Source organism: Aythya marila (genome assembly GCF_965140915.1).
Source record: "Aythya marila genome assembly, chromosome: 2".
In the NCBI taxonomy this organism is placed as follows: domain Eukaryota; kingdom Metazoa; phylum Chordata; class Aves; order Anseriformes; family Anatidae; genus Aythya; species Aythya marila.
In genome coordinates, this window is record NC_139043.1 from 137,203,499 (window position 1) to 137,225,175 (window position 21,677).

Consider the following 21,677-nt stretch of genomic DNA (forward strand, 5'->3'; position numbering starts at 1 on the left):
CAGAACATAAAGTGTAGTACTGAAGTATACGGTATAGTATACTTAATTAAGTATACTTAATTACTGTAGTATATTGTAGTATATATGCTACTAAAGATTAAGCTGTACTTAGACCGTTTAAGGTAATATATCAAAATAATAACAACTGGAAAAAGAAACTATCAGAGAAAATGAAAGAAACTTTTTTATAAAGGCTTTTTTTTTTTCTTTCTATATGTCTTCTGCATTTTAAAATATTCGACATTTGTGAAAAAGTTCAGCAGACAGTGTAGATTGTCCTCTAGAAAGATGAGTTAGAAAACTTTGAAAAAACTACCTTTACATTTTTGAACCAGAGAACTTCAGGTTCTCTTTAGTAATACTTCAGTTGATTTGATTTACCAATATCAGTATGAGGCTGCTTGAAACACATGGCCAAATTAGGTGAACATAAGCATGCAAATGTATGTATGTTTTTACATTAGTCCAAAATATATAATTCCATTAATTTTTTTATTGTGAGATTCTGATTGTTATTTTTTTATTCAAATGCACCATCTATTTATGTGCAAATAATGGCAGAATAGTCAGGAATAGAAAGTTTAATCTGTTTTTATTGATTAGTAAGTGCCTTTTGATTTTACTGTTTTCTTTAACTCTGTGCTTCAGTGGTAATTAAAAATAACCACAGAAATCAGGCATAAATATTTCAGTTTACATGAAACTAGCAACCAAGTGATACTTAATTTGGCTATTGTCCTTATGGACTAGTTTTACTCGTAAAATAATGCCTTTTTCTTTAGTTAGTTCTATTAAAGTCATCAGTTTACAGGTTGGAGCATGAACAGAGTGCGTTGGAATCCTTAAAAAATAGAAGAAAACTTGATAGGAATAAGACAGGTTTCATCCCAAGGATCGGGTGGCAGATGTATGAATTAGACAAGGTGGCAGCAGCAGCATGAAACTTAGAAAAATATTTATGCACTGATCGCTCCATTGCAGCAAAAGTATTGCTGTTTTTCAGAGTGCAGCATCTGATGTCAGCCACTGATCTAAACCATTATGGAAAGCTCTGTCTGATCCATGCCCATACACAACTGGATAAACACCCCTGTTTTTTACATGTAGGCTAGCATATCTGAAACAAAACCTAGTATAGATGCAAAAAGACATCTGAACTTGTTTAGATATGACAAAATTTACATTTATGCATACAAATGCTAAGATGTTACTGTTACGAAATGTTACATACATATTCATACGTATGTGTCCATGAAAGCACTCTCCAATCGTTTCTTTAGCCTGAGATTTGTTTGAAAAATTAAGTCCCAGTTCTCAAATTGGGGAGGTTTATCAACCTGCTCTGTGGGTTGGTTCATACATTGGTTTCCTTCTGCCTTCTTGGAAGCAGTGTCAATGGCAATTATAAGGTGTGTTTCCATGACTGCTGCAAATGATAGCATACCCACTGGACTTTTGTTATTTTCTTAATTAACGTACAGTTATTATTAGCGTGCTGATTATGTCCTAGTGACCTGATCAAACAAACTGGTTTAACATCTAGAAACAAACCAAAATGTCTTATACACCTGCCAACTGGATTACTTGCACATACTTCTATGCTGAATTTTGCAAGACACATTTAAAAAGACAAATGACAAAGAGTGAGTCATTCAGGAAGAGGTCAACTTTCACTGAAATGTGTAGGTTATGTTTTATAAACTTATAAATGAAGTTAATATCTTTTCCCTGGATTAAAAATACGTGAAAAAAATATTGAGGGAGTATGGCTGCTTTTGAGATGATGTAGAAAATGGTATTTATCCATCTTTATACCGGGCAGAAATTTCCATTTCCCTAAAATAGCTTATTTTTTTGTTTCATTGTGTGCCTCCCTTCTATTTTATTTATACAGATGCTTCTAGGAGTACACACCAGTAAATGGCCCTACAGACAGTGTCACATATTAATAAAATCATGAGATCTGGAAGGTATTTTTGATGGTCATTCAGATGCTCTTGTGCTTTCATTTCTGAAATGGAACTGGACACATTTGAGGAGCCCAAACTGCCCGTATTTAGATGCAGCACATTGCTCACGGCTCTTCCAGTGTGTGCTTTGTTCTCAATTCTGTGCACTGTGATATCCACTCTTCATTCTGTGTGCATATTCAATTGCTGGATTTTTTCCCAACATGGCTAGAAAGTGCAATTAACAGTAATGGATACTTTGACAGTGGGAATCTTTATTTCTTCAGCCATAATAATAACCCCTTATTTTAGGAGATATATTGTTGAATGATAGCTTGCATTGGTGAGTATGGGTCCACAAAAGTGGGTTCATTTGGTCAGATTCTCAGCTGGCATAAATAGTTATATTTCCATGAAAGATAGTAAGCTATATTAATTTATGGAATCCCAGCTGGGAATCTCAGTCAATTACAGTAAAAAGTAACCATCATATTCCTCTGAAGCAAGAATTATGCTAAAGTGAATTTTGCTGCTTTAATAAATGTTGGTAGTCCCTGGTTCATAATAAATTACATAAAATTAGAGTGTAGTCAATATTTGATTTCTTTTAAAAATTTATCTCTCTCTTTTAATCGAGTGCAACAGAATCATTTACGTATTGTATATCAATGTGATAGATTATGTAGGAATAGTGTATTTAATACTGGAAAACTATAATATAAATACAAATTACATTTTTTTTCATTAGCTAGCTAGCTTTCATTTCAAGGAAGAAATACTCAGTCAATTATAAATGAGACTGTGCTTTCATTGGAGAGTGAAATAAGTATTTTTTTTTTCAAGCCTCAAACACGTATAATGAAATCCCTCTTTTGAAATCCAGTCTTAAGATGGATTTTGAAACATACTGACATTTAATAAAATCTTAGTTAAATTCAAATATGTTTAGTTCTTTCATATCTCTATTTAAATCTAAGGTGAAATTCTACACCTGCACAGGAGATGTCTTTAGCAAATAGTTGCTGTTAACCAATGGCTGTGAAGTGTGTATATAAGAGAGAAGAAATTTTAATTTTGGAGTACATTCCGACTGGTAATCTGTGAGTTATGTATTACAGATCTACAAGACGCTTTCTCTTCAAAAGGCTTTGTAAGAGTGGGATGTTTAGGTATCTAGGAGAATCAAAGACTAGCTGCCATTTCAAATTCAGACTCATGCCCTGCTCTTGTGACTGCCATGTGTTGTCGTAGCCCACAGCTAGCAGTTTACCACACTCGTTGTTTGGCCTCTGTAAAAGGAAATGAAATAATAGTTTGTCTGAGTCTCACCTATTGACTGGTAGTCTATTAAAGTCTAGCAAATGGATGGTCGCAGAGAATATGAAGCTCTTTTTACACTCCTTCGGGTGCTGGTTGAAGGAAAATAGCAGAATAAGATGAAGTTTATATTGTCAATACCTTTATACTAATTTACTGTCATCTGTACTGCTAACTCTGGAAATGAAGCTTGTGAAGGGAGTCTATTAAGTACTGTAACTCAGCATCAAAAAACAATGACTAACAATCAACAAGAGAAGGCTCTTGACTGTTTACATGGTTTTACAAAAACAGCTTTGATTTCCATTGTTAAAAGTGTCTGCTTTTAATACTACAGCATGATGAATAATGAAAAAAGATGTGCGAGTATTATTAATACATATTGTTAATAACACTTTGCATATTATGAAGTCCTCAGGAAAACAATCACTTTTAATTTCAATGTCAATTAACCATTATTTGGTCAATTCTAATAAATGCTGAAAACAGCTGTGGAAGAAAGAACTAGCTAAAGACCTGTGGTTATAAGTTCACTAAGGTTTTATTTCAAATTGTCCTTTTAGATGGTTTTGCCACAGTGTTCCTGATTCTTTTTAAAGGGCCCCTTGAGGATGCCATTGAGGATGAAGAAGAAGAATGCCTGTCTGAAGAAAATGATACTGTCTCAAAAGAAGACTTTCCACTGGAGGAAAGCTTTTCTGCAGAGTTTGAGCCTGAAAATCTGAGCTGCGAAGAAGTGGAATACTTTTGTAATAAAGGTAATCATTGTAGCCCACCTCCTGAGGGACGTCTGGCAGAACTGTGTCCAATTGGCCAAAAAGCTTCTTCTTTTGGTTTAAAAAGTATAAAAAGACCTATTAATTTGATACCTTAAAAACAGGAAAATTGTGACTTGTGGAGGTTAGCCTGCTAAATGGTAAATATTTAAATGTGATGGAAGATTTACTTTGCAGGGAGGTGTATCGTCTTGCCTTTAATGTTTTCTTCCAAGAATGTTATTTTCTATGTATTTAACTGTAGAGAACAGGTCTCAGAAGTCAATTATTATCAGATCTGAAGCTAGCAATGCAGCATGTCTGTTCATTGCTTCTTTGCCTAGGAAACATTGCTAGAAAAACAGATTGTGTCTGTAGATTCTAGGATTAAAATAGAGCTTATTATAGAACTTATTATGCATGGTGGAAAACTAGTGATTTGTGAAAGGATAACTTTTAAAGTTGCAGATGCCTTTTTGATGCATTCTTTACTTGCAAATTATTGAAGATATATATATTTTAGCATAAACCACTCCAGCTTATTCCTACCCAATGTTCAGTCTTCAAAATTGTGCTGTTTCCCATTCAGCTGATAGAAAAAACACACTGTTATGTGGAACATTGATTAACCTTCTTCCTACCAGATTTGCACTTGATTGCTTTGTTGTCTGTCTTCTGCAGGTAAGGATGCCTATCAAATAACTGGAACTGTTGGGGTGATATTCTTCTTAGTCCACAGCCCCCTCAGGCAGTTGGAAATCAATGGTTTCTTTGTCTTCCTGTTCTTTCCCAAATATCAACATGTATTTTCTCATGATAGCTTTGTATGTTCCTTTTTTTTCTCTTTTTTTTTCCTTTTTTTTTCCTTTTTTTTTTTTTTTTGGTTGTTTGGTTTGTTTTTTAATTATTTTTGGCTGTCTTGGACAAAGTAAAATAAATCTATTTGAAGAATCAAATATGACTGCAAAATATTAGTCCTTCCTACAGTCTTCAGTCAACAGCAAGGGAAGGCAAGATAAAATATTTTCTACATGTCCTCTAAGGTAGTTTACAGATTTTTGAAAAAAATAAGTTATTTTTGCACTAAGTTCTTGATACTTACTAAGAAGCAATCCTAAAAGACCAAAACAGTCTAGCCCATAGTTTAAACTGTAGCTGCTACAAAGTGAAGTATGAGCGACCACATAAAAAGAAATGCTTTACAAATATGGGGGATTAAATGCTGAAATAACTGTGCTGTAGACAAATACAGCAATTACTTTGTGTTAACTTGTTGTTCATGTGCCTCTCAGATGCCATTTTTCTTAGCTGAATAAAAACCTCTATTTGCATAATTGTTATATCAGCATCTCTTGAGTTCCTTCTGTCAGCAATGGAAGGCTATGCACCACTCTCAGTTCATATCAGTTTGATTCAGTTATTTCTCTGTAGTGCTTGCTGTATTTCCAGGACCCATAAATGGAAATACTACAGTTTTGGGTGAAATTCAGAAAAATGCATGATTTATTTTTTGTTCATAACAATCAATATTGCAAATTCATGTTGGATTTCAAATATTCTTGACAAGTATTCTTCAAGTATTCTTCCCTTTAATGAACGCATCTTTCAGGGAAAGCACTGAATCCATAGTATTGTATTCAACAAGATCAGGAATTAAGTGGGAATACATTTAAACCTGAATCTTAATTATCATATGTTTTATTATTTTATTGATATGAGTCAATTTGGATGATAATGAGCCTATGTGTGAGCCTATCTGACACTACTAGGTAGTGAGCATCTGTTGATTCTTCAGACTGAATACCTTTTGATTCCCCAGCAGTTCTTTTTTCAAGTGTGTTGTAGTTATAAAAGAATCTTAAACCTATCCACTGCAACTGCTACAGAAGAAAAGTTGAAAAGGAAATTTCTGAGGATGAAGGGGCACATAAAAACCCTAATCTACTTCCAGCTGAGGCAGTGTGACAGAAAGTCCCACTTTGAAGTAAGTTGAGAATATCCCCGGAAAAGGATGGAATGGGAGACTAGAAATGTATTGTTTTTTAATAATGTCTCAGCTTCTGGTGAATGTCCAGCTTAGCCAGTGTCACATTTAAGTGTTGTCATTATGAGGCCACATACATTTTTCTGAGGACAAAACACAAGAAGACAAAACTGATCTGGAAAGAAAATAAATTTATTTTTTGTCCTTTACTCAGTGGAAGGGTTTGTGACTATATTAAATAGTGAATATTAAATGTGAGACTAATTCTCATGATTTTTGTCATGATCTCATAATCAGTAAAAGCTTTCTTTATAATGCTCCAGTTAAAATGTTGCACATTAAAAGGTGATATGAGAAATCAATTTCTTTCTAAAAATACTGCTTCTTTAACATCATGAATAAAGCTTGAAAATGATGCATGTTGGAGAATGGTGAGCAAACCAATGTATTTTAATTTCTTTGTTGAGGGCTAACTTTCTGTTTGTTTTTTTTTTATTGTTTGTTTGTTTGTTTGTTTTACTGGTTGGACAGTATTGGAAGCCTGTAAAATGCAGATATCTTCAAATGAGGGATCTTCTCATGATCTGCAAATATAAGTGCAGATATGTGTTTTCTCATGCTACAGGTTTCATCGTCCTAGAAAATAACAGGATTTGCATGGGAATCCTTTATGCTATCTCTGCATTCTCCTCTTGCTAGTGGAGACCATGAAAAGTTCTAGAAACTGAGGGGAGGTTATTGAATGTTCATCAGTTGTGCATTCCCATTTTCATCCCCTGGGAATTCTTCCTAGAGGATAGGTGAACTGAGGAGTATTCCTGCATGAATGCAGAGATTTGGGCAACAAATGACATCAGTGTTGGGAAGGAGGTGTTTTCAAGGCTCACACATGGTCTGCTTTTCATAATTCCCCAGCTACGTAAATGTAATAATCATCTGAGAACAAAGGCTTTTAACTATAGAACCTGGCTACTGAAAGTAAAAATTTACTGAGCTAACAATTCGTTGAGATGAGTGAAAGTAGAGGACATATGGATTCATGATAACTTTGGCTTCTTGACTGAAGAGATTTTCCTGTCAAACTATTCCTGATTGTATTATAAGCAGAGAGCAGTCCCTTATTGTCTAAATTACAAACAGCTAACCTTTATAAAGCTATACTTGTCATTCACACCTTATTAATTTAGGTTTGTGAGATTGATTCAGCAGAATAGTTGCCAGAATTAGAAGGCGAAGGCGAAAGCCTTTGCAAAGTGTGAAGCAAATTAATCACATTGATTGAGCTACATGTCATTTTACAACTTCCCTGTTTTCAAAATTATGACTTTTGGCTATTATTTTTCTCTTCTCCTTTTGCTCATTAATGGCTTTTACAATAAGAAATCTGGAAAATTCCACCCCCACCTCCACCTCCACCCCCACCCACCACCACTTTTGCAATACAACAAAACTGCAATTAACTTTGCCACATATGAGTAATTGTTCCTACATATTCTACTTACACACAAGCATGAAGAAGTGACCAGTGTTTAAGTACGTAAATGCTAAAAGCAAAAATGGCCATTAGCAACCTACTATCAGGTATAGTTTTAAGCTTGAAATGATACATTTTCAACCTTTGAGATGAATTTTCCTATCCAAGAATGGATATTTTAGAAGAACCTCAGAAAAAATGGTATCTAGAAGTCTGATTTGTTTGTAAGCTTGATAATGAGATGAGGAGAAAGGTATTGTGTGTTTGTTTTTTTTTTTTGTTGTTGTCGTTGTTGTTGTTTGTTTTGTGTGTTATTTTTTTTATTTTTTATTTTTTAATAAAATATAGTCATAGAGTGCTTCCATTAGGAAGCTCAGTCTTTGGAGTAGAAACTAAAATATTAGTGGGAAGTTGTCTTGGTGAAGATGAATTGCATTTTGTTAGTTTGGGGTCTTTGAAAGTTGCTGCTTATGCTCAGTTACTGCAGATTTCTGTACTGCAGATAAAGAGGGTATCTCATGATGCCTCCACACAAAGGCCATATCTTCCTGGAACCTCTGCTGCTGAAGAAGTCTTTCTGTGCAGTGTTCAGATAGTGGGTATCTGGGGTCAGATTCTGTACCAGATTACGATGAATTTAGATTAAATTCAGATCTAGAAGATTCATTAAATTAGCCCCAGGGTTTGTACTCTACTCAGACAAAGATGGTCTGGATGAAGAGAAAGCAGCGTGTTTCCTGTGCAAAAGTGATAGATAGACTAGATAATTAGGTTTCATAGGTAGAAAATGGAGAATAAGGAGATGTTAACAAAGATGATAAAAGTGAACTGGAGCCTTGATAGGACTAAAAAAAAAAAAAAACCAACAGAGGAGGGGTACAAGAAGGGAGTGCAAACAGCAGAGCAATACGAAAGGCACAAAGTTGGAGTTCATGAGACAAAAGCAAAGCATTAAATCAAGTTCATTTGAACTGTGAAGTAGTTTATCAGTGGCTTTTGAGTCTCAGATTGCTATCATCCTACTTAGATACCCTTAGCAAAATCAAAAATGTTCTCATCTCTTACTTAGTAAGTTTGACATCCTCCTGTGGGTGTAACACCTCTTCCTCTTTGTACACAGCAAAGACAATAGGAGCTTTGTCCACGTCACAAGGGTGAGAACCGGCTGAACAAATTACAATTCCTTGTGACCTTCTTAGCAGAAGTGTTCAGTGAGGGATTAACTTTCAAGGGAAAAGTTATCTTGAGCAATGAGAGAGATCACTTGAGATTAGTAGATAGTTAAGTAGCTGTGTTCAAAGAAGGAAAATGGCAAGAGAAGAAAATGGAGGGACAATAGAAAATGTGGGACTGTTTCTGTGAATGGAGGAACATACATATACACATACGATAATTAGAGAGAGAAGACATATCTGTCTCTTGATTTCTTGAATTAAAAGGCAATTATGTTGAATTCTCCAGCTTTTTGCTCATAGCACAGCTATTGTGCTTGTTCCTCTTGCATAGGCTTCCCATAGTTACTGTAAAGCCAGGTAGCTTTGGCACCAGCTCTCAAAGGGAGGAGGTTCAGTGGCCTTAACGCCAGCAGTGGTAGCTTGGAAAGCAGATGGCTTCTGGTTCCCACTACTAACTGTGCTTCAGTTAGTGACATAGGAAGATTCAAGCAATGCAAAGGATGGGATGAGCATGGATTGTTTCATGATGTGGTGCTTCTAGGTTCTCTAGCACAGACTGCTACTTACACCCAAAGTAAATCAGTGTTGCTGCATGATTCTAATGCCTTCTGAAACTCTCATAGACAAATCTTAGCAAACAAAATCCAGAGGATATATGGGCCTAAACATACTGAGCATATGCCTACTGCTGTAATCTTGTATTCTGCTTTGGCTGGAAGAGTTGTGCTAAGAACCTGAATGAAGTTTTCTGCTCATGTACAGAATTTTGTCACTAGGCTGCCAGACCAGTTTAGGACTGGATTTTTTTACATTAAACCATGTGACCTGATTGTGCAGCCAGGCTTGAGATTCAGGGAAACAGCTGCAGTGTGATTCTTCGTATAAGAAAAAGCATATGCAAAGCTAAGTTCTTCTGTGCATTAATCTTTCTCTTCATACTTCATGTGCAAAGCTATCATGCCACTGTCTATAAAACCAGGCAAACTCTTACCTTGAGAATGGTTTCTGTGTGTTCCTTTTCTCTCTGGAGTTTGACTTTGTGTGTGTATGCCTGTGTTCATCTGTGTAAATATTCTTTGCCTCTTTCATGTTAGTCATGTAATGACTAACAATGGACTTGCTATTTTTGGTTTCTGGATCAGGAAGTAGATTTATAGCTTTTTTTTTTTTTTTTTTTTTTTTTTTTTTTTTTTTTTCCCCAGAAAACTTTTAATCAATAATGGTTCCTTCCTTTTAGTAATGGATTTCATGACAAATTCTACCTCTTTTACTATAGCAAGTGGAAGTAGGATAAGCATAAGGCAGCTATACCATTATCACTTTGAGCTCAATAAGGAGATCTTTACAGGCAACTTTGTTCTTATTTCTTAACGGGATTAAGAAGCTCAGCTCTTTAAATTCTTGCATATAACACTGACATTTCCAGGGTGTGTTTGGACCGGGGAGTTCAAAGAAAAGGAATAGAAAAGAAAAGCCAATATGACTTTGTTTTTTACCTTGCTGGAGGAGCTGTTTGTGCAAATCGCCTATAAGCTTATTGACCTGAATCTTTGACTCCTTGTTTTCTCTGGATTTGGCTGGAGTGTAGACACTGATAGAGCACTGATAGAGGTGATTGCACAGCCCTCGGCTTTGCTTGGCACCAGACACCCCCCACCCGCACCTGACATTATCTTTCCCTGGCAATACTTCTGTTCTCTTGGAGCTCATATTCCTTTAAATTTATTTATTTATTTATTTAATTCATTACATTTTATTTATGTAGGCTGCCTGAGGAAATAAAGGACACATTAATTGTTTTTAGTAAGCAGAAACAGGATGTATGCGTGGTACTATATTTTCATCTCCTAGGACAACAAAAATCTAAACAACACCTCACAGGGCTACTTCTTCCAAAAATACAATCGTTACCTCTTACTGACTTTTATGCACATTTGTGAACCTGTATTACATTCTCATGGTTCCCAGAGTGCGGGTTCTTGTTTGTTTGTCTGTATCGCATTCAGCCGAAACAACCCATTATTTTTAACTTTTTAAAATCCTGTGCATCTACTTTTTGTGAGATGCTAAATAAGCAATAAGAAGGATCTCTGATAATAGTCTTCAAAGGTGCTAAGTCATTTAGATTGGATCCTGTTAAGATGAAAGGAAACCTTTCTTTCTCTTATGAACATCAGCATTTGTCTTGTGCTCTACCACTTGTGCTTTCTCGTTTTCTCTAGTTGCTCAAGCTCAGAGGACCACCTCTTCTCTTGCTAGAAGAGAAAGAAGATATCTGAAAATGTTGGAGTGATTTTTTTTCACCATTCCCTTGAAAGCATGGAAAGGCATTCAGAATAGCAGCTACAAGATTGCCTATCATATACTCCTTTATATTTAGTGCTAACCCATATGTAAATCTCTAGGGCTGTATTTTCAGCCCAGCTGAAATCCATGTCAGTATTAGCATCCATTTCAGTGGGATAAAAAATTGTCCCAAGATAGACAAGCAAACCCTTCTTTTAATCAAGAAATGAAATAATTGGTTATCAAGCAGATGACATGAAATTGTATCTGAAAAAGAAACTAGCAAGCTGTATCTCAGGAAGTAAATACATAGAACCAAATAGAAAACATTATTTTAGCTTTACAGAATTATTTGAGAGAAACACTTCAACAGCTTACTCAGTTTAAGCAGTTTATCAAAGCAACTCCAGCCTTTTCAGTCAGCACATTTCGATTTTCTTAAGGACAAAGAAATTGGGAATTCCATCACAGCTATGAGTAAAGGGATTATTTGGTTACAACAAGTAGTGTAATGTCCCCTTTCTGGAAAGTCACAAAACTTGAACTTCAATTGACTTAAATTTGAGCTCAAATTTGACAGAATATGAATTGCAAATTAATAAGGATAATCTTCTTTAAAATATGAAATGCACAAAATGACAGATTTCACTGCATGTTCTTAGTTCATGTGTACTATACCTCTATTACTAATTTTATTTATAATGAAGGTCTATATTGCCTTTTTCTTCTAGTTTGGTGTTCTTAACATAATAATTCTGAATGCTTTTGAAATGTGCTGAGACATCCCCTGAAAAATCATTGTCAGTCCAGGACTGAAAAGCAGAGTTTCTCACAGGCTATATGCTATAAATCAGAAGTGGAGATGTCAACAGTAATTTAACTCCTGAGGGATCGGAAAAAAAAAAAGAAGCAAATTCCACATTTATGACATATTTGGATAAATGTTGCTAGGAAAGGTATTATTGGTAGTACATAACAGAAGGGGAAGCATTTATTTATGACTGCTAAGTATTTTTCTTTAGTTTGACTCATGGAAGGCTAAACTGTTTTTGAAGCCATGTATAATGCTTAAAATGCATATATATGGAAATGCGCTCCAGTGGTAGCAAGTTGACAGTTTTTGGTACTGAAGCACCTAATACTGATTATTACAAATAAAAACATTCAACTGTTTACAGCAAGGTAAATTAAAGTTTCACTCTGTAAAAACAGATATGCACTGCTTATGTAGCAATTTATGTGGAAAGCACATGAAAGCAGGAGGTGCGTATAATAGATGATTTCAGATGATTTTATAAAATTAGATTTTTTTTTTGGTAGGATGAAGTATTCTTTGAAGAGATAATGTTTCTACAGCAGGGGAGGAACTGAATTGTTACTTAAATAAGTCAAAATATGAAGATTCTGCAAACTTACAGTTTGAAAATCACTAAAGTCTCTCTGAAATCATCTCTCTATTTTGCTTCAGCATGTTTTAGAAGCTCATAGGTTGTCAGTTTCCATTGAAACAAATTTTGAAATATTTTTTGACAATTATACTGAGTAACAGTCTTTGTTTGGGGCATCTAAATATCTTTAGAAGTGTGCTTCTGATGTTTTTGTAATCTAGTGCTTAGAGCTACATAAGTTTGAACCAAAGGTTGGTACTTTAATATCTTGAATAGTGTTCTTGCAGTTATAATTTTAGCAGGGAAGGATTGAGAAGATAGAAAACATTTTTCCCCCCTTTAAATCTCTGAAAATTGTTAGGTAAGCAAAATAGCTGAATGTCACTCCTTTGTAGTACTGTTGCCACAAGAGTTGCTCCCTAAAAATGAAAATACAAAACTGATTATTGGAAGGTAAGTCTGGAAAAGAATTTGCAGGGACACTTTTACTTTTCTGCAGGAAATACATTTGAATGAGTGATCTGCGTCTTCAGAGGACTTCAAAAGGAAGCAAGATGATGATGAGGACATGTCAAACATTTAGAAAAATAGGAGGACCAAACTAAATCTAGATGAACTTGCTGCACAAGAATTTCTTATCCCATGAGAAAAGTGCAGTAGCTGAAATGGTTAGAAATAGTTGATGCTAGTTTTTTAACACAATAATAGTTTTTTAACACAATGATTGTTTCAAGATGTCATTTTGTTAAAGTGATGATATTGATACAAACCAAAACAATTTCCTTAGCATTCTTTTGGAGAGTTAACAGCTTGCACACATGTAGGCACTCACTGACACATGGATATTCACAGACTTTTCCTAAAAGTTAGGGTAAGAGACTGATGCGTACTGGATAAAAAATTTCAAGAGTGCTTAGCACAACTCAAAATATACAGTTACTTCAAATGAGATTCATCCCAGGAGAAATTATGATTGTTAATCAGCATGACAGAAAACAATAATTGTTTGCAAAGAAGCAAACTACTGAGATGATTAATATAAGCTAAAATAAAGGTCAGGGAATTAATGTATATACAGGTGTTGTTTTTTTCCAGGTATGTTAGCAAATCAGTCATCTGAGAGCCAGATTTTGCTCAAACTTACTGTATATGTAGAAAAAGGAATCTCTGTTGACTTTGGTATGTATTTCTGATATGCATCACACTAAGTGATAATAGTCTTGTGCTGATAGCACCAGATTTCTCTCTCACTGTTTCCCACCATCTCTCCCTTCATCTCGCCCCCAGTACCCACAAGGCTTGTAGAATAAATCCCTCTGCATGACACCGTAGTCTCTGTAGTTGTCTGCCTTGTCCTCACACCTGATGCCAAACACAACAAATTAGGGAAGCTTCCCTCCCAATTTACTTTTTTTTTTCTGTTTTTTTTTTTTTTTTTTTTTTTTTTTTTTTTTTTTTTTTCTCAGAGGTATATTTTCTGCTGAAAACTTGCATGACCATCAAAATTAAACACTTCTGCTTGTTAAATATTTACACAGAATCCTTTAAAAAGAACTAATACACATGAACAGCTTCATCCTGTTAGATCTCACTGGTAGTTTTTAAGAATAGCATGTGCTGCCAAAAAGTAAGTTACTTTAAATGAACAAAGTACATTGCATTTGTATTTTAAGTTGTATGTGCTTTGTTTCAAAGTTATATAACTGTTGTTTCTGAAGAGCTGTTCCTGCATACTATGTGTTTCAGAGGATTCAAGAGCAAAATTTTCAGTCTGTATAAGCTCTGTGACTGGTCTTAGGTGCTGTGATAAAGCAAATAAAGCAAACAGTGAGGGATGATGTTTGTATACTAATTTATAGTTCCTGAAGCTCAGGCATCTATTTTATACAGTCTTGGAATTCTTCTCTAGGGTCTGGTATTATTGCCACTATAGGTTGTGGTAGGAAGACGAAAGAGCCCTTTCTCCTCTGTCCCCTGGAAAGCCTGCCCCTTTGTGAGCAGTTGCACTGGCATACTTAAGGTTATGTACCTTGCTGAATGTTCACTCTACAGTGAGTGAATCCAAAGCATCTGTATCAAGCCTGATTTTTCTTTTAGCAGTGCAAAATGCTGCAGGCTTCATAACAATTTATTTCTGAATTGATTTATTATAATTGAGAAGTGATTTTTCACTCCAAACAGCTGTATTAGGATGTTAACAATTTAAGTTTACATTTATGCTGCCAGGAAGAATGAGCACAAACTGAATTTCAAACTTTTAATGTTCTCTCACTCTAATATAAGCTGCAGTGCGCTGTTTGTAACTGGTACAGTCCTTCACCCAAAGCTATTTTGTCTGATGATAAAACCATGCGTGTATGAAGCTTGCACATTTTTCATCTCTTTTATGACCTTATCTTCCACAAGCGGCTTCTGTGAAGGTATCCTAACTACAGGAAGCACCTGGAAAACATATATGATATCAATGCTGTGATAAGCAGTTGTGAACAAGAAAGTAGATCTGTCAGTTCTGAACTGCTCATTGTTAAAAATACTTTGTTGATTTAGCTGATTGAAAAATACATTATGGAGTATGTAACAGCTGCTGTAACATTCCTAGTCAAGAAAGTTCAATAGTTATGTTGTATGAGAATTTTTGTATGAGCCTAATATTGATAGGAAACACATGGATTAAAACAGCAGGGTTGAGAAGAATTGCTATCCCATGTGATTCTTTAAAATACTGCAATAAAGTGTTATACAAGCTGATTAAGTACAAATTGGGAAGTATTTAATTTTTAAAAAAGATTGAAGTGAAATTACTTGTATATTCAAGTCTCTCTTTTACTATTTGGCAGTATTGCCAGAGATGTCAGAGTTCTTTCTTGTATGTTTCTGGTTATATGTCTCTTTTACAGTGTTCAGACTCCCTGACCAACTGTACCACATTGAATTACAGTGGTTTAGTTTTATTACTTGTCTCCCTTGAATAAACATCTAGGATAAAAACAACATAAAAGCCTCTTCAAACTGTTTCTGAAGAGCAAAAACAAAAACAAAAACAAAAACAAACAAAACAAAACAAAACAAAAACAAACAAACAAACAAACAAAAAAAAACAGTTAATTCCGGCAAGAAATAGTAGGTCAAGATGAAAATTCTGCTCATATTACAGTACTGAAGTTGTTCACGTATGAAATTCATTTTATTTTTCCAAGTACTATTTTGTGTATTCAGCACCTAACTGTAAGGTAGAAATTTGTTTTACCTAACTTCAGCTGGCTAAAGATAGGTTCCTGGTGTGTTTCAGAGGATGATTCATTTCTGCTATCACCAAGAGTGGTCTCCTGTCTCATCCCAGAATGGAATGAGTCACAGTGGAGGTTTCTCTCTTCCCTATCTATGGGAGTGCCTACATAATTAGTCTGGACTAGTTTAATTTTCAGATATCTACTGATATCTGAGATGAATTCTGCCAAGTTGCTAAGAGTCCAGAAGGCTTAATTGACCCTTGACTAAACATACTATATAATATAACAGATTCTTGTTTATGAGTGTTTTTGTAACCACAGTAATGTTCTTTTAAGGACGATGTTTGCTTACTGATCATAGTCACTGTAAGGCGAAACTACAGTAGAAGCAGCATTTATCATTGATGATACTTCTGTAATGCTATTTGATGTTCATGGTAAAAAAAAATAATATTTATCCTTTAACTTAAAAATAAAATGTAACTGAGCAGCAAAGCAAATAAATAAGCATGAGAAAAAAGACCTGGTGGAATTTGAAATGATTCAACAGGTTAGCAGAAAAGTAGGTGGTATATATAAAGCACTTGTTTTGGCATGGAAGAAAGAAAGAAAAAAATGTGTCCTGGATCCAATTAAATATCTACACTTATAAAACAGAGAAAAATGTAATCAGTTTTAAAACAAATATTAAATAAATAGTCTTATTGAGACTGAAATATAGTCTGTGAATGAACAAAAAGAGTAAACAATGGAAAGAAAAGAAATACTGTGAGTAAATAAACTCCTTTGTGCTGAACAAATGTTAGTTGCTAAAGCAACACTATGGGGACAGAAAAGAAAAAAAGCTTGAGAGATGTATTTTGTTATTAACTCTTGAGCTAAGCCTCCTTTTGGCTTTTTAAAGTTGCAGTCTATGTAGCAGCAAGTGGATCAACTTGGACATTTTCATCTGACCTTGATACTCATCTGAGCCTAGGTTAGAATTGCTTCACAGTACTATCTAGACAGTTGGTTTCACAAGGAGATTGCTTCAGTATGGAGGGATAGTAGTACGGGGATACAGTAGTCAGTGTTGAGATATTTCAGGTGTGTAACATGTGGCCTTGGAAGATGCTTAGAAGAAAATATTGATGTAAATAATGAAAAATAGCTTTAGATACAAAACAAACTTTATCTTTATTGTAAATTCTCCGTATTTTGTTCTATTTGCACAGGACATGCATTAATTCATGAAAACTTGGTTATGGAGAACACGTAACACCATACTTCATGAGACACTGAAAAAACAAGTTAATGAAAAGTTAAGCCATCTGCTAACATAAATTTTCAGATCTTTTCTCATCTCCCAAATACTTAATTACTGTATGCTGTAGGTTGTATACCTAAGCTGTAACTCTGTCCTTCTTTTACCCTTCAGCCCAATCTTTTCACATAAGTTTCTCCCCCTCCTCTTTCAATTCTAATAGTTTTGTTTGTTTGATGTTCTGGTTGGTTGCACTGATTGAAAGAATGCTTAAATTTGCATGCTAACACCAGGTTTGCATGTATTATAACCTGGAAAACATTCTATATTTTGGAGCTAAAATTTTCCATCCTTGGCATTTATCTAAAATAATTGTTGTTATTCCTATCTTTTTGTTATTGTTGCTCTCATTTAGTCCATAGACATCTATTGTTTACAGTGGAAGAAAATAATTTCCTTTAGTATAAGAATTCCATGAAAAGAACATTTGAAGAGCTGTATATGGTGATTATACAGCTTGAGTTAGAAACTCAACAGAATAGTCTGATATAGAATAGTACTGTGAAGTGTTCTCTAGCATTTTGGAAAGAACTGGAGTTGATTTTGCCAGGTTTGTGTCTTGGCGAGTTGTCCTTTGTGTCCCTTCAATAACAAGCAATTTGTTGCAGCTGTAGGTAGCTATGAAGGTAGAAATAAGAAGGTAAAAATATCTGATACATTCTTTAGTCCACAAACTTGCAAAGAAAAAAAAAAAAAGGCAGAGCTCTTTTGGTTACTACAAGCTAACTGCACAAATGCTAGTACAAAATAGGGTAGTTGGTAAAGCCAAATAATCGATAAGACTACTTGATAACTTTTTCTGCGTTACTCCTTATGAACGTCTTCTGAAAGGTAACTTCAGATTAAACTTCACCACGTCAGCTTCAAATGCCTTGGTAAAAGTATACAGCATGTTTAATAAAAAATTATACTCGTTATTCTTGATTTATTTTAGCTTTAAATGACAATGAATACACTGAGCTATATTGTTATTACTTAAGAATTAATTTTCATTATCAAGAGTCTAGAGTGAATATAGTGTTGTGTTTGTGTGAGAAGTAGTTTACCAGTTTACCTTATACATAGGATTTCAAAAATTGTTTTCAAGGAAGAATATGTTAATATAAGATGTTACATATGCTCATGAAGTTTATACTTTATAGTGCTTGTATATGATCATGTACTTGAAAACTCTGTGTCGCAATCTTATCTGGTATAAATATAGCTCCAATGATAATGTATGGGGATCTGGCATGGTTTGTTGTAATCACATTTCTCTACCTATGTTGTTAATAAAAGCTTTTGTTATCATAAGTGGGGAAAAAAATGCAAGTTACTACTTAATTGTTCTGCTTTTTTCTCCTCACTTTACTGTTGTCAAATCAACAAACAGTCTGATTTCCAAATTTGGAAATATTATGCATTTTTTTAATGCTGCCACTTTTCTGTGGAACTCATTTTTTTTAAAGTTTGCTTCTAGATTGTTATAAAATGTAAACTGCAAATCAGTCCTCTTTGACCAATGCAGTTAATTGAGCAGGTTCAACTTCTCCCATTCTTCAAAATCTCTTCCTATTTAAGGATTTTTGGATTAATTAGTAGTAAAAAAATAAATAATTTCTATAAATGCACCAAATTACTGGCTGGCATAAGCAGCCTGACAGATCATTTAGCACATTACTGTGGCCATACTATTTTGTGTTAATATTTTAACCCTTTACCTTCAGTTTGTATGTTTGTAGTGGTTATTTCAAAGTATGTTTGCATAGAGCTTAATTAGTAACTTTCTTTAACCAAAATAATTTGACATTCAATTAATAATTCTTCAAATAATAATAAAGTGGCCACCTCTAAAAATTTACCTGCTTGTAATGTTCAGTATGCCTTATGTGCTACCTTGAACTAGATAGTTTCTGAAGGCAGACAGATATTCTCAGATTGGTGGTGAAAACTCTCAAATTCACTACAAATGTTATTTTTTTTTAGATTAAGCTCGATGGGGAGAAAGCTGTCATAGGGTAGCTGGCTTGAAACCTTTAAGCAGAAATTCCTTAAATGCCTAAATACCATAGATTAGGTCTCCCACTAGTAGCCAGGAAAGCCAGCATAGTTAGTAGACCATGTATTTGTACAGTGTCATTAATCTGCAAAGCATAAACAACAGTTAGGTGTCAGGTGTCAATTCAAGAAAACATTTAAGTGAAAGAATATTTTCCTTAATCACCCCTCTATCTGGGGAGTAATGAGCTCATTTGTTTCTCTCATTTATGCATATAAACTTAATGACTTGGTATGTAAGTTTACAGAATAGGTGCTAGTTGTGATTCTTTTTTTTTTTTCTTTTCTTTTTTTTTTTTAAGTCTATGGAATATACACTGATTACCAAGACTTGTCTCTCCACAGAACTGGAAGGATTGGAGCTTGTTTTATTCATTGGAAACTCACAGACATTTACATGTCTAATAATACTTTTTTTTTTTTTTTCTTCCATTTCCTCTCTGTTTATCAATATGAATATATTTTCACTTACCTATAAGCAGTTGTTTGGATATTGAAGAAGAACTGCCTAAAAGTCATTATTTAAATATCTCAAAAAGGTACTTCTTGGATTGTTTTTTTCAGGCAATGAAGAAGGCATCCAGGGGGTAGCAGAATCTGAGGGTGATTCAAGGTCAGAAAAACCAGGGCAGCTTGCTGCAGAGGCAGAAGATTGGGATGGGCCAGGTAGGAAAAAACAACTGAAAGCCATGAGAAATCTCTTAAACTAGAGATTTTCTATATTATTGTTGTTGTTTTTGTTATTATTATTATTATTATTGGCTGTGTTCTGCCTTGTATTGTTTTTTAATGAACTGTTTCTTTAACGATCTTTTGGCATCCAAGATATTAATGAATAAGGACTAAGAGAAAGATCTTGAGTAAAAAATGGTTTTGGCTATACCATTGTGTAAATTGTTTCACATGGAATGTCTTACACATTTTCTTGATATAAAGGAAAGTGTTGATGCTTAATATTTTAGGATTACAATTTATCAGTAAATTCCCAGTTCCATGTCTGTATTAAGATAGAAGTTTTTCTGCTATATTTTCTGAGGCCAGACCAACCAGACACCATTGTACCCCCACAAACTTTGTGCTTATATTTAGCAGCATGTTGAGATTAACAAACAGGCATGGAAACTACTGACATTTTCAAGGACTTTGATTATCAGTTTGAACTTGATATCATTTAGTAAACCTGGTCATTGATCTTGGTTGAAAGAGAAACATAGATTGTAGACAATATGCTGTTAGAAGTTCACAGTAAAACATTAATTCATGTTAATATTTTTCTATTACGCACTTCTAAGGAGGTGCAAGCACAGTATTGCTAAGGTATAAAAAGTGATGGTAGCATGGGAATACTTTCCAAATATCTGTTCAATATAAATATGTAAAACCTCTGTTGTATCATAAAAGTACCTAAGACAAAGGGGTAAACTGTATTTTTGAATGAGGTGATTTTGCAGTTAAGTTCATCAGTGTTTTCATGGGTATGGACTCTAGGTAGGGCCTTAAAAATCCATTATATTTAATATATTTTAATTTTGCTTTTGGAAAATGTGCATCTGAAGCTAGACATACACTTAGAATAGCTGTATCTCTAATAAACATTTTCCCTAAAAAGGATGAACATGTCAGAAAAGAGTTTCAGAAGTGTTATATTAATAATTTATAATTCAATAATAATATTTCATTAGAAAAAAAATATCCTGTATTTCAATCACATTTTCATCCTTGCTTGATTTTGCAAATTACTGTGTGCTCTTCATGAGGAAAAGAATAACGCTAATGGTAATTTTCTGAAACCAGCACCTGGAAAATGCAATGCAAACAAAAATGAAGACATAGTAAATCTGATTGTTATGATGTCATTTAAAATGGTCTTAACGATAATATACAAGTAAGTTGATACTTTATATAAAGCACTATGGTGTTATATGAAAACAAGATCTTGTAATAAAGTACACTACAGTACATTTGAAGTAATACAAAGGGCATCCGTGGATGGACCAGAATAACCTTTTTTAACTTAACTGCAGATTTAAAGGCTGTCAATGATTAACATATGGCTTGAAAAAAAATCATTAGAAATAAATTCTATCTTAAATATATACATTTTTTTCATTGTTTAGTGTATAACATAGTATTCAACATAGTTGAAAATGTATTTGTGTTGGCTGTTGTCTTTTTTATGAGCTATTTTATAGAAACGTTTAAGATACATTTTTATGACTTTTTTGTTGGAAAAAAAAAGTTTGGTTAAACGGCAAGATATCAAACAGTAAGATGTGTAATACATATTTATTGATAGCTTTGACATGGGTTGCGGTTTAACTTCTGCAAATGATTGGCCAATGACATGAAATGAAGAGCTTTGTTTTATTTAAGTACAGATTTTTTTAAAGGGAATAGTATGTATGAAGGTTGGAAAGGAATGGATATATACCCCATGACATGCTCTCCATCATGCATGCTTTTTGAAATGAATTTGGTTATTTATTGATATGGGAAAAACAAACAAAAAAACACCACAGAAATTAATTTCAGCCATGCAGTACAAGAAAAATGATAACTTCTTTTAGATCTTTAAAACAAACAAACAAACCCAAAGAATGAAATATTTTGCTTATTTAGGGGTTTATGCTAGCACCGCAGAAAAAAAAGCCATTAAAAACTTAGGTTTACTTAACTTCACCAGCTCACAGTATAGATGCTATCTTTATGAGTAGCTAGTCATAGTTTGTTATGGAGTCTACATCTGGTCTTCCTACCGAGATAAAGCTCTCTCAGAAAC

General features: G+C 34.1%; 1 protein-coding gene across 3 annotated transcripts in view; it reads left to right on the plus strand.

Annotated features, from left to right (window-relative positions):
• The window catches only part of ZFPM2 (zinc finger protein, FOG family member 2), a 325,424-nt gene that overhangs the window by 66,906 nt on the left and 236,841 nt on the right, over positions 1–21,677 (plus strand). For 2 of the 3 annotated variants that reach the window (XM_082753383.1, XM_082753384.1), the window contains 2 exons: positions 3,866–4,024; positions 19,463–19,564. In XM_082753383.1, the coding sequence (XP_082609509.1) occupies positions 3,866–4,024; positions 19,463–19,564 (261 nt within the window). The remainder of the gene's footprint in view (positions 1–3,865; positions 4,025–19,462; positions 19,565–21,677) is intronic. The other variant, XM_082753385.1, reaches the window with a different exon arrangement.